At 40.9% G+C, this 15,035-nt stretch overlaps 1 protein-coding gene across 2 annotated transcripts in view; it reads right to left on the bottom strand.

Moving 5' to 3' along the window:
• The window catches only part of sema3fa (sema domain, immunoglobulin domain (Ig), short basic domain, secreted, (semaphorin) 3Fa), a 47,865-nt gene extending 35,472 nt beyond the window's left edge, over window positions 1–12,393 (bottom strand). The window contains exons 1-2 of one of the 2 annotated variants that reach the window (XM_042405502.1): window positions 11,888–12,393; window positions 9,985–10,137 (exon numbers count right to left, since the gene is read on the bottom strand). In XM_042405502.1, coding sequence (XP_042261436.1) covers window positions 9,985–10,096 — 112 coding nt within the window. In that variant the 5' untranslated portion in view covers window positions 10,097–10,137; window positions 11,888–12,393. The remainder of the gene's footprint in view (window positions 1–9,984; window positions 10,138–11,887) is intronic. The other variant, XM_042405503.1, reaches the window with a different exon arrangement.
• Window positions 12,394–15,035: the final 2,642 nt, after the last annotated feature.

Raw genomic sequence — 15,035 nt, 5'->3', positions numbered from 1 at the left:
CATTTAGGAGTGAAAAAAGAGAGGGAAACATTTCCCATAAAACTTTGCCAAACTGACACAGTGTGAGTGACTTTGATCGCTTTAAACACTCAGAAAAAAGAAATATTTGTACTAGTTTGTACTTTGGCTTCACATCATTTTGTACCATCAGTGAATAGATGTATGGTTCAAAACGTGCTTTGGGCTTTCCTCCAAATGTTCCACCGTGCCAAATTACTTACAACACTTCCTCTAAGACAATCTGTATGACAATATGTAAGTGTGAAGAAAGTCGACAGTTTTAATTGACTCTAACATCGGACCTTGCAGTGCGAGGTTATGGTCGGGACACTGGCACGCAGCTGAACTGTGGAGGCAGTCCGAACAGTCACAGGCTGAGGTAAACCATCTCAACCAACACTCATACATGGCTAATGGGAAACAGACACACAATTTGTCCTGAGTGTGCCTTTGTGCACCCACACTCCTCTCTTCTTTCTCATTCTCAAATCCCTCCATCTATCCATGGTCTGGCTGAGATAGCAAACCTGACACTGATGCCCTGTAGTCCATTAGCACTCTCAGAGCCCCGTCTGAGTCTGCTCTATTGCTCCCTTCACATTTTCCTCCACTCACCCTATCTCCCTGACAGTCCTCGCTTCTCCTCTCTCACCCCTTATCTGACTCTCTACTCTGTCTCTCCGTCTCCCTCGCCTCCTTCTTTCATCCTGCATGTTGTCTGAGCTGGAATGAGAAGAGCTCCTCAAGTTCAAGACGTCAGTCTCTGACCATAGGGAGGACTACAAGCCTGTAGTCACTCATGTGAAATTTAGATATGATGGGGCTGTACAGAATCTCCTTAGACACTAGGCGTGGAACAAAAAAAATTGATATTGCAACATATCATGATATTTCCACCTATATCGATACATTTTTTTAAAACACAGGACTGCTCAGAATAGACTCAGCTACTTTGGCTTACCATTACCAGAGTGCCACTACCCTCCGCCCCCTTATTGCGGCGCTGAACCGACTGGTGATGGTCAGATGGATGGCAACTGTGGGTGAGCAGCTGTTGTCAGACTCTGCGTGTCCCGCTGGAGCTTTGACAGTCACTAGAAGCACATTCATCCCTTTGTAAAAGTTTCTATGTGGTACCTGTGTTGTAGCGGAGCTAGCGGCTCTACTACGTGAGGTTCTCCAGTTTGTGTGTGTGTGTCTGTGGGGGAGTGTCAGTACATAGCTGTAGTCCTATTTATCATGTTAATGTTACCGTTGTCACTCGTCAGCCCTGAATATCTTCTAAAGCTTTGAATATGGCACAAATGGAGCTCAAGATTTTGAAAATATCAATTCACATTTCAATATATAATGGTGGCAAATAATTATTATTTCCATTATCAAATAATCAGTTATTTTTTGATTATCTTAACTGTGAAGAATCTCAAAGCTCATGGTGATACAATATCTTCTGACTGCTTTTGTGGTGACCAACAATTCAAAAAAAGTAATTTATAGTGATACAAAGCACATTTTAGAAGCTGGTATTAGCAGATGTTTTGTATTATTGTTGATAAGCTGCTTGGACGATTGAGCCATTTTTAAATTGTTGTCTGTGAAGGTTCATCTCTATCATCCAAAAGGGGTGAAATCTGGAGGAAGTTGAATCAAAATCACAGGAGTGAAGTTTTAATTGAAGATATTTTGTGGTTCATCTCAACAGCTTGAATAGACAGAATTAAAATTGCTGTTGATTGATTTCCTTTCATTCGAAATAATGAATTAAGTTACAAATGTTAAGTACTGTTTAAAACACACAAACACACATGCATATTTTCAAAAGTAGATTTCCAAAATGGCCACCATGTGAACGAGGTCAATGGCACTGCAGTAACAAGATCTCAACACTGACAGACAAATGATAATGAATGATAGCTGTCTGAGTAAACAAGTGAAGAGGTGCCCTTGACCCGCTGTCTCCTTAATTTCGGTCCAGGGCTGCAAACCCCCTGAGGACTCCCAAGCCTCGGCCACATCTGGAGAGCACGTCCGCTCGAGTGGAGAAACTAATGCTTCACTTTCTCGCTCCCAAAACTGTCCGACCCTCCACAGCAACTTCACAACATCACACCTCTGTCTCATCAAAGCCAATTGTTTTAGCAAATTTAGTTTCTCGTTTGTCTTAACTAAGCCTTGAAGCCTCAACGCGCTTTACTTCAGGATTTCCTGTGAGCACACAAGACAGCAGACACCAGGGGAAATAAGCACAATGCTGTGATTACATCCCACCTCTCTTCTGTGGAGAGAATCATTTGAACCCGATTTGGTTTGTGAGGAGTGACAGGTAGACGCTGCTATGGCAACCAAACCAAAGCAGAGTCATATATAGCTCTTTACAGAAGCTCTGCAAGCATGTGTGCTCTCTCTCTCTTTCACACACACACACTCACAAAAAAAACGCAGACAACTACATGGACTTGACATGAATATTAAAAGACTCCCTCCCATTCCTCTCTGTCACTTTGAATCTTAAGAAAACCTCCTCTTGTAAAAGCCATTACCATCTCGCTCTCCAACTCTGTCTCTAACTATCTTCAACTCCCTCGCCCTCCTGCTCTTCTTCTGCAGGTGGTTAGTGTTGATCACAGCCTTGCATGTTAATCTACATTTAATAATGATTAAAATCACCACCTCAAGAATGATGGGCTCTGTAAAATACTTGCAGGCCCAACAGATAACAATTACAAATGCTACACTAACCACTTTAACTACATGAGCCAATCCAATCAAGTTCCTAAAACATAAAAAAAAACGTTCAAGCCCAATGTACCACTCTGGCTCGCGCCTATTTTTATCCTGTCTGCCACATTTCAATCTAAAAAAAATTGGCTGCAGCAGCGACCGAGACACACAAACACACACCAGGATGAACACATGCATGCACTATCTAACATGCACTCACCTACACACACACACACACACACACACACTCACATTCATCACAGTGTGGCTGTCTTTCACCCCCCGCTGAGTGTTGCCCCCCTTTACACAGCAGACAGAGAAATGGAAGGGCTATTTATCAAGCCTGCCAAAGCATCCCCTACACTCAGAAAACTATCATTTACATACAGAAGATCTGACTAAAGACAATCAACAAGAAAACTCCACTCCTGGAAACCGAGAGTAGAGTTGCATAGTGGAATGAGCTATTTTAGATATCCAAGGTTCTTGAAGACACTAATGGTGAGTGGAAGCTAATGATTTGAAGACATTCAGCAGTTTCAGATTCTGCATCAGTGGCAGATATATTCAGCTACCATGGAGCAGTGTTTTGTTTCCCTGTTGCAATGACAAAGCAGCTTCTTCTCCATAGCAATGCTGATGGATGCTCATAATTATTGTAGTATTTGGAGCCATTTGTCATATCAAACTTATGGCAAAAACCATGATTTCTAAGAAAAAAAAGAAAGAAATAATTACACTTGATGGCCAGATATTAAACTTGTTATTATCCAGGAGACTACTGTGTTTCGATGTTGAGGAAATCTACAGTTGTTAACATTTGGGGGAGAAGTTGAGGAGGGAATACATTTCGCAGGAAGCATTCACAAAAAAATGTAAATTATTTAAGTAGAAGATTTCATCGTCTTATGTTGTCACTATCAGTAACTCTGGGAATTACAAGGCAATTGGGATGAAATGTAAAATGTGAACAAAACACAGAGCACAGGAGTTAAAACAAACTGTATATTAGATTAAGTATATGTCTGTATATTGTTGTAACAAGGCAGCAAGCCTCTGTTCACAGCATCTTAATATTGCATTACAGTACATCTCCCTCTTCCACACTTGTGATTCAGAAAGTTCCAAGTTTCAGCTCTGGTCCTGAACCAACCTTGCACACTGTTGTCAAGCTCTCTTCATCATTACTCAACTCAAATATATATACAGGCATTGAGCTTCCACTTTGCATGTTGGTTTGGAGCTTCACCAAAGACGGCTGAATGAGTAGATCCGCTCTTCCCCCAGAACAAATATTTAAATCTATAATTAAAATGCCTAACAGCTAAAGACTGGAATAATAAATAGCAGAGTGATTATGGTTTCATTTGGATGTTGTGCATTTATATCACCACAGGGGGAGATCCCAGCATTAATAAGTGCTTCAGCATGGGCTCGGCTTGCTCAGCTCAGAAGATATATTCAATATAGTGCCTTTCACTAGAAGCAATGACTTGTATTCCTCTCTGTGACATCATTAAAGAGTGGGGAGAGAACATTAAAAAAAAAAAAAGGGCTGAAACTGAGTGGAGACGTTATTTCCTTTCAACTACATGTTAGCTGGTGTGCAAAACCTTTCTGTGCTCTTAGATGCATATGTTCACCCACACCTCCCTCATACATTTCCCTACTCCCTTGCTGTTGTGCCCTCTATGCACCCTCTCACCCTCGTCTCAAGAAAAGTCCAGGCACTTTAGAGACCCCCCTCTCTCCTTTCGCCTTTGAGTGTGCTAAAACAGCGCCCCTGCTGTGGGCGGCATACTGGGTTCTCTCCTCCCTCAGCTCACACTGCCAACCTCTTATCAACAAGCAAATAGAGAGAGTATGAGTGTAGAGTAACGGGAGAGGAGGAGGAGGACGACGAGGCAGAGGAGGACAGGGAGATAAAAAGAGAAAGAAACAGACAGGAAGGACACTATATTTAGCACTGGAGCTGTCGCCTTCTGTTTTTCTCTCCTGAATAATCATAGTTTGACAGCATGTATCCTGCAGAGCAGAGGTTGCTGGGATGCAGTACCCCCCCCCCCACCAGCAGCATCTCTGGAGAGAAAGTAGCAAAGTATTGTAATAATCGCTGCGGGCTTGCGTGCCACAGCCACCAAATATTACTCTGTGGAAACATTTTTTTTGTGGCCTGACATTCTCTAATGGAGATAAGAGGGAAGAGAGGCTGTTTTGGATGACTGACTGTTGCCAACAGGTACAATGTTGCATGTGTGATGCATACCAGGAGAGCAAACTGCATTCAAGTACTGTATGTACGAATGAGTAGCAACGTGACTAAAAGACATTTATAAAAGCCTCTTGTCCTCCGCAGTTTCTTAGAATTTGAATGCATCTACGGTGCAGTAGGACAGGGAAAGTAAATGGCTGTGACAAACTTGTCACCATCATGTACCAATGATGTTTATCCACTGGGAAAGAAAGTACATAAGCACAGCTGGTTGGTAGAAAGACACAGAGGATTTGAATTAAATGAATGCTGTATGTGAGGCGTTTAAATTGTGTACAACGGATGGAGCCGGTGCAAAAAACTTGTTTGCTTTTGTGGAGGAACTAGCAGACCAGTTTCTGCTTGTATCTCAAAAATAACCACATCAGTCATTGTTTATTTTATAGGTAATACTGCTACTAACTAACTAACTAAAAGACTAACTGGTGTCTTTTACTCCCTTGTTATGCTATTTTTCTTTCTCAACATTTCTTGTCATTATTCTCTCTTATCTTCAAAAATTCTGCCCCTCTAGCTGATGATGGAAATCAAATAGATTCCTAATGCTCTTTGATCCTGGCTCAAAGACATCAGAGTAGTAGGAATATGTCCATCCAGGCAGTGCTTGCTTAACATTTATGCCATTTCTCATGCAAGCTTGTTTCAAATGACAGTAACTGATTCTGTCAAAGTGATGATGTGGATGTTGCAGTTTTTAAAGAATATAAAAAGTGAAATTTCTGACGTAACTCTTCATTAGGCAACGCAATAACATTAACACCTCACACTAGATACGATTATTATCATTATTAACTATTACAAATGTATTCATTTATCACAACTTTCCTGATTGCACTGAGGCAATCTGCTAAGTATGTTCCACTGTGCGACGCATGTCTCATTATGTTGAACATCTGTCGAGGCATGTAATATAGTGTGATGCATGTAATATAATACACTGTAATGAGCAATGTGGTCTGTTGATACGACTAATTAATGACATTTTTGTAGCTAAGCAGCGGGAGGGTTTCTGGGTTATGAGAACAACGTACTCGCAGACTGACTGCATTTGCTGTCTCCCCAGTGATTAGACAATCACAGCAGCTGGTTTAATGCAGCCTGTTCACCTTTGTTTGAAGGAGACGGATCAAGACAATTGAAACCGCTAGTAGATATGTGGCACGATGCAGGAAAGCACCTTGTCTGTCAGGTTTGTCTGGACTTCAACCGGCCAGACTCAATATGTATACCCAAGTGTAGCCAGGGGTCATCTGCTAGCAGACAGGTTAGCAGTGCATAAGCTTTCAGGAGCTCATTGATTGCAGCAAGGCTCGGCTGAGGCACTTAGCTCTTGTCTCCAGTGTCACAATTACGTATAGAAGAAGTGAGTAGGCTGGGAGAAGTGCAAGGATATAACCTTTGCTTTCTAACAATCTCCGGGAAAGGTGTAACACCTCATGGAAAGACAAGTGTTATTATTACAACTTTCTCTTTCACCAGAGAAGGCAAAAGGACACCAACGGCAAAGGACCACCTACGTAGAGGGATGTCAGTCTGATATAACTTGAGGAAGACAAAAGGCTCTTCTCATGTATTCTATATACATAAATCTGCCTAATAGAACATAAGCTGTGGAGGATGAGGTCTATTGTTGTAGAGTCAGAAATAGAACAAGTTCAAACTCAGTAGCAGCTTCTAATTATTCAAAGAATAAAGGTGGAGGACATCTCGCATTTCTGATCTTAACCCTGAAAATTGTCAGGAGAGATGAGGCGATAGTAAAGTCTTTGTTCAGGCGACAATCATCGACCCGTTACGTGTTACAAAAAGACTGTTGGGAAGGGTGCAAAGGCGGAGGTAACCCTTCAGATTGTCCCTGAGAATTAGTCCAATTACAGGACTGCCTGGCTTTGTCTTTTTCTCTCCAGGCTTTTCTTCCCAGACCTAACCTTGCACCCAGGTGTTCCCCTGTGGACTTAAGAGGCAGAAGGAATAACAAAGTTAAACACTTTCAAATGTGCCTGAGGATTAGAGTAACAAGCTATTACTTGTTAATATGGTGCCATTCTCCCATAGTCTGAGGGGCAGTTAAACTCGGGTGTGACTGGCTTCTGTTTGAAGGGTCACAACCTCGCAGAGCTCCTCTCACTAAAATAGCATGTGATTACAGACCCTGTTTAAAAGTAAATATAGGAGTTCACAGCAGCTGATCTAAGCCAGGCTCGTCCAGTCTTTACGTGAGAGAATATGCACATGTGACATTTGTTATTGTTCTCAGAGCATTTAATAATTGACAGTCTCATTTGAAAAAGTTATGTTCACAACCTCACCTATAACTCTGATTTAATGTACCAATGAGGAAAAGGTTGCAGGGTAGAATACAGAATGTTGTGGGTGTTTAATTCTACTTTTTATTTTAAACATACAATCCTTATTTTCAAAGATACATTACTGCTTTGTGTCTTGTTTTTAAGTGTGTGTGACTGTGCATCTGTGTATGTGTGTGCTATTTCTCAACTTGTTTGAAGTCTGGGTTGATGATCTATCCCTAAACTCTTTGAATGGACATTCCTTTGGTCTTAGCCCCTGTTTGCTCTCTTGGTCCTTATCACAGTTAATAACTCAGCCTGAACTAACACACTCAGTAGTTACTTTAGGAACCTAAAAAGACAAAATTATCAGCTTAGGTTTCAAATGGTGGTTTACATTGTAAACATTTGTTTTTACAAAAACTGGTGGTAAAAACTTACTGGATTATTGTGTTGTTGTTTTTTTTTTTTTTTTTTAAAAAGTGGAGCTAAATGTTGAGAATGAACATAATAAATGCAGAAAATTCACAGGTATATTTAATGTGATTACTGCATAAAAGAGAACAATGAAACAACTCATATTAATAAAAATATACCACGAAATACAAATACCAGAGTGCTCAAATTCAATTTGAGCTGTTGTCACAGTGATGTTACATGTAATCAACATTTGGTCAGCATGCAAATCCTTTAGCTTTTAGACACATTGAGTTTCGGGAAAATTGACACATGATATAAAACTCACAGCACAAAATAGACACATCTTAAAAGCAGAGATTAATACATTGAGGTGTACGGTAATCAGACTTATTTTGGAATGTCAACATGAGCATTTCTGAGAAGATGGAAATGTGTCCCAGTACTGTATACTGTATATACCAAACAAGATATGATCATTTTTCTTTAGATAATATATTTTCTCTCATCCACTCTCTCTCTCGCTGTGTGTGTGTATATGTATATAACCCAATGTTTGTTGCTCTGACACAGGGCAATGATTTGAAAAGCAAAGTCTACATTTTGGATTTCAGCCAGAAGCAGCTAAATATCCTCCACCAGCCTCATAATATGCAAATAATCAGTGGAAAGTGATACAGTGTAACCTTTATGGATAAACATGTGAGGCTGGGTCACAGACAGAAGCAAACTCAACAGTGTTGTAAAAAAAAACAAAAAAAAACACAACAGATTCTATTAACTTCCACACTTGACAACCTACATTTGTAGCTTGTCATCTTTTGTTTCATCATCAAAATTGTAATGCTTATTAAAAATGAGCTGGATTATTATGTTATCATTAGACATTTATTACAACTGCACTAAATCCGTATGCCAGCACCAAACTGATATTATGAAGCATAAAGCAAATGATTTGGTTAAGCACACTTTGCACATAAAAAATTAATAAAAACACATTTAAAGAGCTATTCCCAGCAGTGCAGTGCAAAACCAATACAATCAGGGAATGCACAGCTTATGTGCATTTCAGGTCTCTAGCTATCTCAAGTTGCTCCGTGAGGCATGAAGTAACCTCCAAATCTAATTAAAAACAAAAAGGAACTCGATTAAAAGAAATAGAAAATAAATGAACTCTTTTCTACAAAGTAAATGTGAGACCAGCGGAGTGTTAAATCCAACTCGATTAGAGACAGAGAGAAAGAGATGGGATTCAAGGGAGGAAGAGGCGGAAAACAAATAAGTAAGCAAAAATGTCTGAGAAGGAGGGAGAGACTGAGAGGGAGCAAATCTTCATTGACAAAGCCCTTCAATTTAGAGGTTTTATCAGCTCAACAGAAGACCAGGACGTGAGGTAAAAACAAACAAACGAAAGCAAATAAGTAATTTCTTCTATTCCAGGATTGAATAATTGTGGGGTTATTCTGACAAAAATGGAAACTCTTGACAGATCATCATAAAAAAAAGCACAATTTCCCATACGAGAACTCATTATTCATACATGAAACAATGCTATGACTTGCAGAGAAACCTCCAGTTCCCATTCAATTGTCCTAACTCTTCAAACTTTTGACATAGAGTTGAGATCTCAAGCGTGGCGATCTCATGAAAACTAAGGGATCTGAACTTTTCAAAGGTTTATTAAAGTCAGAGGTAGGTATTATAAACCTCAAGAGCTTTACATGGACACGATGGCTACGCCGGCGCTGGAATGACAGAACACCGCAGACTGCACCACTGAGACCTATTTTAACAGGACAGTTCAACACACAGAGGGTCTCATGTGGCACTGGCAAACATTCATACCGTGCTGGATCTGGGCCTGAGTGTGTGCGCAGCCAAGTGTTAAATCTGACTTGATTTCAGAAGGGAGCCGAGGTCACACAAAGGCCTGTTTGGGGAACTAATAGCAGCCAGGCGATTAAATGAAGACATATTCTCTGAGCCTGAATAGTCAGGACAATCAGCAGCATCTCCTCATCCCTCTCATCACGCCTCTCACACCGACACACAATCAAACTCTCTGTTAAGCCCTGAGGGCACAAATGCCAGGCTTGCCAAGCCTTGAATTCAGCTGGTGCCAATAGTTTACCCATTCCAGTTATCGAACAAGACCAAGAAATCAAAGACTAATGACAGAGGTAAGTGTTACACCGACAATCAAATCTGCATGTCTTTAGAGAAACACAAACTGGGTCACAGACAGACGCAGTAGTATATCGAGCCAACAGTGTGAGATTGCCTTACCTTTGAAGGACAGGAAGATCCTGGGAGCAGAGAGGGGCTCGTTGGAGGTGGGCAGCGTCCCGGATGATAAGGCCAACAGGGCCAGCAGCCAGCACAGTTTGTCCCACAACATGTCCCTCTATTTGTTAACAGAGGAGAAGGAGAGTCCAGAAGCTGAGGGACAGAGAGGGACGGACATCAAACAATGAGCAGACACTTTCACCTCACACAGCAAACTGCAGCACTCCAGTCTCAGACACTGAGCTGCAGTAATAGTGCAACATATAGTGCAGTCTTAGCATACAGTGGCTTTTTAGTACTGAAGTCTACATTAATTACAATCACAAGACAGAAAATCAAGCAGGGACAGAGACACAAAGCTAAAAACTGGATCTTTCTTTTATACACTTATATGTCTGTTGTGCATATTTTTTTATGCTTAAAATCCTGAGCAGGTAATTCCATTTGGTTGTGCAATAAAGACGATAATTTCTGCTGAGGAACTTAACTTGAATCTGGAGTCCTTTCTGGAGTCTGGAAAGAAATTCTGCTGGTTCAGAATCTAATTTTCATCATCGCTGCGGCTGGATTTTCTGGTGAACCTCTCATTGTAATATACATTTCATAACCATCCACATAATTCTTGCTGGGGTTTGCCTGTGTGTGCTACACGGCAACAGTCTGAATGGACGGAGTCTCCTTCCAGCTGGGAGAGCCAGAAGGAGCCTGCGCTGCTGCCAGCACCACCGCGCCACTCTCTATAGATCGGATCCTCATTTTCCACACCATTATACTATTGAAACAACAAGTGTTTGAGATTAATACGTATCAAGAGTTAAAGGATTATTATTACTCCTTACAGCAAATATTGAATTTCACCCGTAGCACATGGAGTTGCTCGTTAAGCCGCGGCGCGCACTGTGTGCTCGCAGATTGAATCACAAAGCGCATCAACATGCTGTTATCCGCCACAAAGGGAACTGGAGATAATAATACTCCCATAAAAGGATCTGAGGACTCAAGTTATCAGTGTGCGGCCGAGGTGGCACAACTGTGGTCATTGCAAGCACAACTTTGCCTCGAAGAAAATAAATAACTGAGACAATAAAACAACTTTAGCGCGCAGTGCTTTGCTGTAATTATCCATGCATGGCACTGATCTACTTGTAAACGTGGATCTGAGTCTGAGGTCAAACTGTCAGTCAGGGTTCGAGATCAAGTTCCACATTGAGCCCCAAAGGCAAAACTCCAAAGCAGGCCGTTAACCAAAATAAAGCGTGACTGGGCTCTGAGTTATGAGGACATGCATGAACCACGTGTCATTTATAGGCTGAGGGTACCTGGAATTTAAAATTATGAAAAGTACTGAGGACTATAATGGCAAACATATCCTAACTATGAATGGCAGATTTTTCAAGTAGCCTAAAGCATCAATATGCAGCAAAAACTTTCAGTACCCCAAAACAAAACACACACACACACACACACACACACACACACACACACACACACACACACACACACACACACACACACACACACACACACACAAAGAGCTATGTCAATATTTAAAAATCTTTTAATATCTGTATTTGAGAGTATAGCTCATTTAAAAACTACATGCCAGAGAACACAAACCTACTCATAAATATTAATACCGAAGCCTGTTGCTTAAAATAAACCATTCAAAATATTCAAGACTAAATCAACAAATCAATCAATGAATAGGTCTGTTGAACTTTTAAAATATAGATAAATTTATTAGAGCTTTCTATCCTGCACATGCAGCGCAGGGCATTATTCCTTTTGCTCGACCCACGTCTCATGTGGCTTCCTCTACTGATGTATGAGCACATCTGTCTCAACAGGAATCATTAATTTGACTTGTCATGTATAAAAAACGACATTTGCATTATGAACCTACCTTCTAGTTACGTCCTGTGATAAAGCTGGTCAACATTTAAAACCATCCACCCAGATCCTTTGAGCTCCTCTGTCCGCACGCAGGAGTGCCAGTGAATCCGCTGCAGATCCTGCACGATTATCCCAGAGCCAAACAAAGCTTGGATAGAAATTAACTTGACGCAGCCGCCTTAACTTGAAGTGCTCTCTAAATCGCATCAACAGATTCTGTACTTTCCACTGGAGGAGGTCGGAAACAAAGAGTTGTTCCTGGAGATGAGTGGCGGAGGAGGTTCAGCCGTGCGCGGCGGCGCTCAAGTGTGTAGTGCAGAGGGGAGGCTTCTGCAGGTGGATAGATTGAGGTCTCCCGGCAGTGGACACACCCATGGGGGAGGGAACCTACCTTAGCATCCCTGCGCTTCGTCCACGCCCAAAAATTAAAGATAAAACAAGTCTGCGGTGCATCTTCTTGCACTCCAGAGGGGCTCAAGAGGTAAACTCGATTAAAACAGTGGAGAACAAACTGTACAAGTGGTGTAAAGAGCTGCAGCAGGAGAAGATATGTAAGTGATTCCCTTCAAGAGGAGGAGGAGGAGGAGGAGGCGTTGTCCAAAAATGTTTGCTTAAATCATAAAGATATTTTACCTTAAAAAGTGGAACCTATGTTTAAGTCTCCTTAAACACGCCTTTAAAACCTTCTCTTTTTGCATATTTGTGCATGCACTCAAGTCTCTGTGATCAGTAATTATCATACCACATCTTTCATACCTTCAGACTTTTCTGGAATTTTGGGGTTTTCATAGTTTCCAATAAAGCGTGGGAACACAGTTGCATTCAAGCTACTGCTATGTCACTATGATTTGTTACCCTGAAAATGATAGAAAGTGTTGAAATGATTGAAATGCTGAAATGAAACCTAAAACCCCTATGCTAAAATTCTGTCATTTGTTTTCATTTGTTTTTAGCATTTGTCTTTGTGATGAATAAACAGATGTGACAAAGATTAAGATAAAGATAGATTAAGACGAAAAACTTGTGAGGAAGCAAGCACAGGCACACAGACAAGTTCAATTTTTCTGTAGAATTCAAAAACAGTAACATTTCCAAGTCAAATATCCCTATAATGACTTCATTGCAGAATACACATACTGTCTGTAATACAGGACTCATGGGAACTTGTCTTAAAATGATGTAGGCTTTATTTTATCTGACGGAGGCAATATATTTTGCTATGACAAATTCACAACCATGCAACATGCTTCCAAATTGCAACATGAAGCACTGAACTCAGATGTTACAGAGCCATTGGGGATGTTTTTTTAGAAGGAGAACTGTTATTTTAGATGTCCAGAGAAATCCAGTGAAAGCTTGCTTCACATGGCCATGCTTAAGTCAAAATAAGGCTGAGATCATTTCACAACTTGATTAGCCTGTGACTGCCAGCTACTGATTTTTTATTTGCTTGACTTCAGAGCCACAGAGAGTTGTGCTGACAAGCTTTCAGATGCCAGGACTGAGCCAAACCATTGTTCAGTATCTTCTGGTGTTGGCACTCTCACAGTATGTGGAGCAGGGTTTGCCTTTTGCATGAAGTATGAATCACTTACTATATTTTGACTCGGGTGGAGAAGAAAGAAAATCAAGCCGCCAACAGTTGAAGATGAGTCGCAGCGTTTTTATTTGATACTAACAGCTGCTGCATAACAGGAATGTGGCTGCACTTTCACATAAGAAACTGTTGAAAAGTGGCCAGATGCAGATAAGGCAGATTTCCTCCAACACCTCGACGACCTGACAGAGGAACACTGGCTCTGGCCTCAGATAGGCATCAGATATTCATGGGCAAATGGAGCCTTAAATCTTTTAATCTCACTCGATCCCTCCCCTGATCACACTGGCTTATTTTGCTTCTTATCCAGTCAACGCACAGCGCAGCTGACGCCCTGTGTGCATGCTTATTATTCCATAAATGTTAAATACAGTAGCTTAGGTTTCATGCAGTCGTAGAGACATTACAATTGCAATGTATAAAATCAGATAGGAATTTGGAGGATACTTCTTTCATTTAATCATGACTATAGGGTTGATTTACTGCTTTGTCTGTGTTTTTTAGTTCACTGGAGGGATATTATTACAGTGACAGGCTGTGTACTCCATTTAAAATAACCACTGTGATCTCAATATTTGCAAATTTATTTTGTAATTTTTCATTCAAACACTGGTTCTGTCCTTTGAAAGATGTCTAGGAAAGACAATTATTGCATTAGTCTATGCAAAAGAGGTTTCGCAGTGAGAGTCCACGCTTTGATGCTCATAGTAGAGAAAGGAAGAGAGCTCAGCATCAGCATTTGCCATTAAAAGTGTTAAATTTCCCTTGATACCAGCAAAGAGCTCTGGGAAACAATTACCCCCACACTTATAAGCTAACGCACACAGAGGTTAGAGGAAGAAGATAGTGATACGTTTTCAGTCTATCTGAATCTTCAGAAATCATCAAACTCTCTTTCTCGCAAACAAACACAAAGACGCATGCAGCACAACATATGCAGGTGGGCGTTCATGTTTGAAGGGTGGTCTGAGCACCAGACTGTACAGATCCAAGTAAATAACAACTTTCACAAATATCTGGAACACAACTCCCAATCCCTCGAGACTCAGCGAGAATAAATCAGTCAAACAATAAAATCTCTTTTTCCCAAACTTCACATCTCAGTACTTCAAACAACCTCCAGTCAAAAAGAGGGTGGATGAGCCAAGTTTCATTGTGTCGTTATTGATACTCTCTATTGTTTCCCAGCCCACTATCTATGCCTATTTTCTCCCTTTTCTCTTTCTTTTTGTCTTTCCTCTTCTGTCTCATAGCCAACAGCTGCATGTTGTTTCCTATATTTCTTTTTAATCAACAATATTATTCCCATCTTCAGGCCTCTGGTGGCCTCACCATCTGTCACTTGCGTGAGACAAGAGGAAAGCAATTATTGAATCCTGGCTTTGAGAAGTGCCCGCCTTCATAAAAGTCCCCTTTGCTTTCCAGTTTTTTTTTCTCTAACGTTGCTTTCTCCAGCAGCTATCTGAGGAGTAAAATTTGAAAAATGATGTTGAAACCAAAGATCACCTGTGGGTGCCAGACCACAGAGGCAACACATTTAGAGGAGTTCTGTGAAATAAGT

Source organism: Thunnus maccoyii, chromosome 3 (genome assembly GCF_910596095.1).
Source record: "Thunnus maccoyii chromosome 3, fThuMac1.1, whole genome shotgun sequence".
NCBI classification, from domain to species: domain Eukaryota; kingdom Metazoa; phylum Chordata; class Actinopteri; order Scombriformes; family Scombridae; genus Thunnus; species Thunnus maccoyii.
The sequence above is the reverse complement of the archived record's forward strand: the minus strand, read 5'-3'. Positions and strand labels throughout refer to the sequence as shown.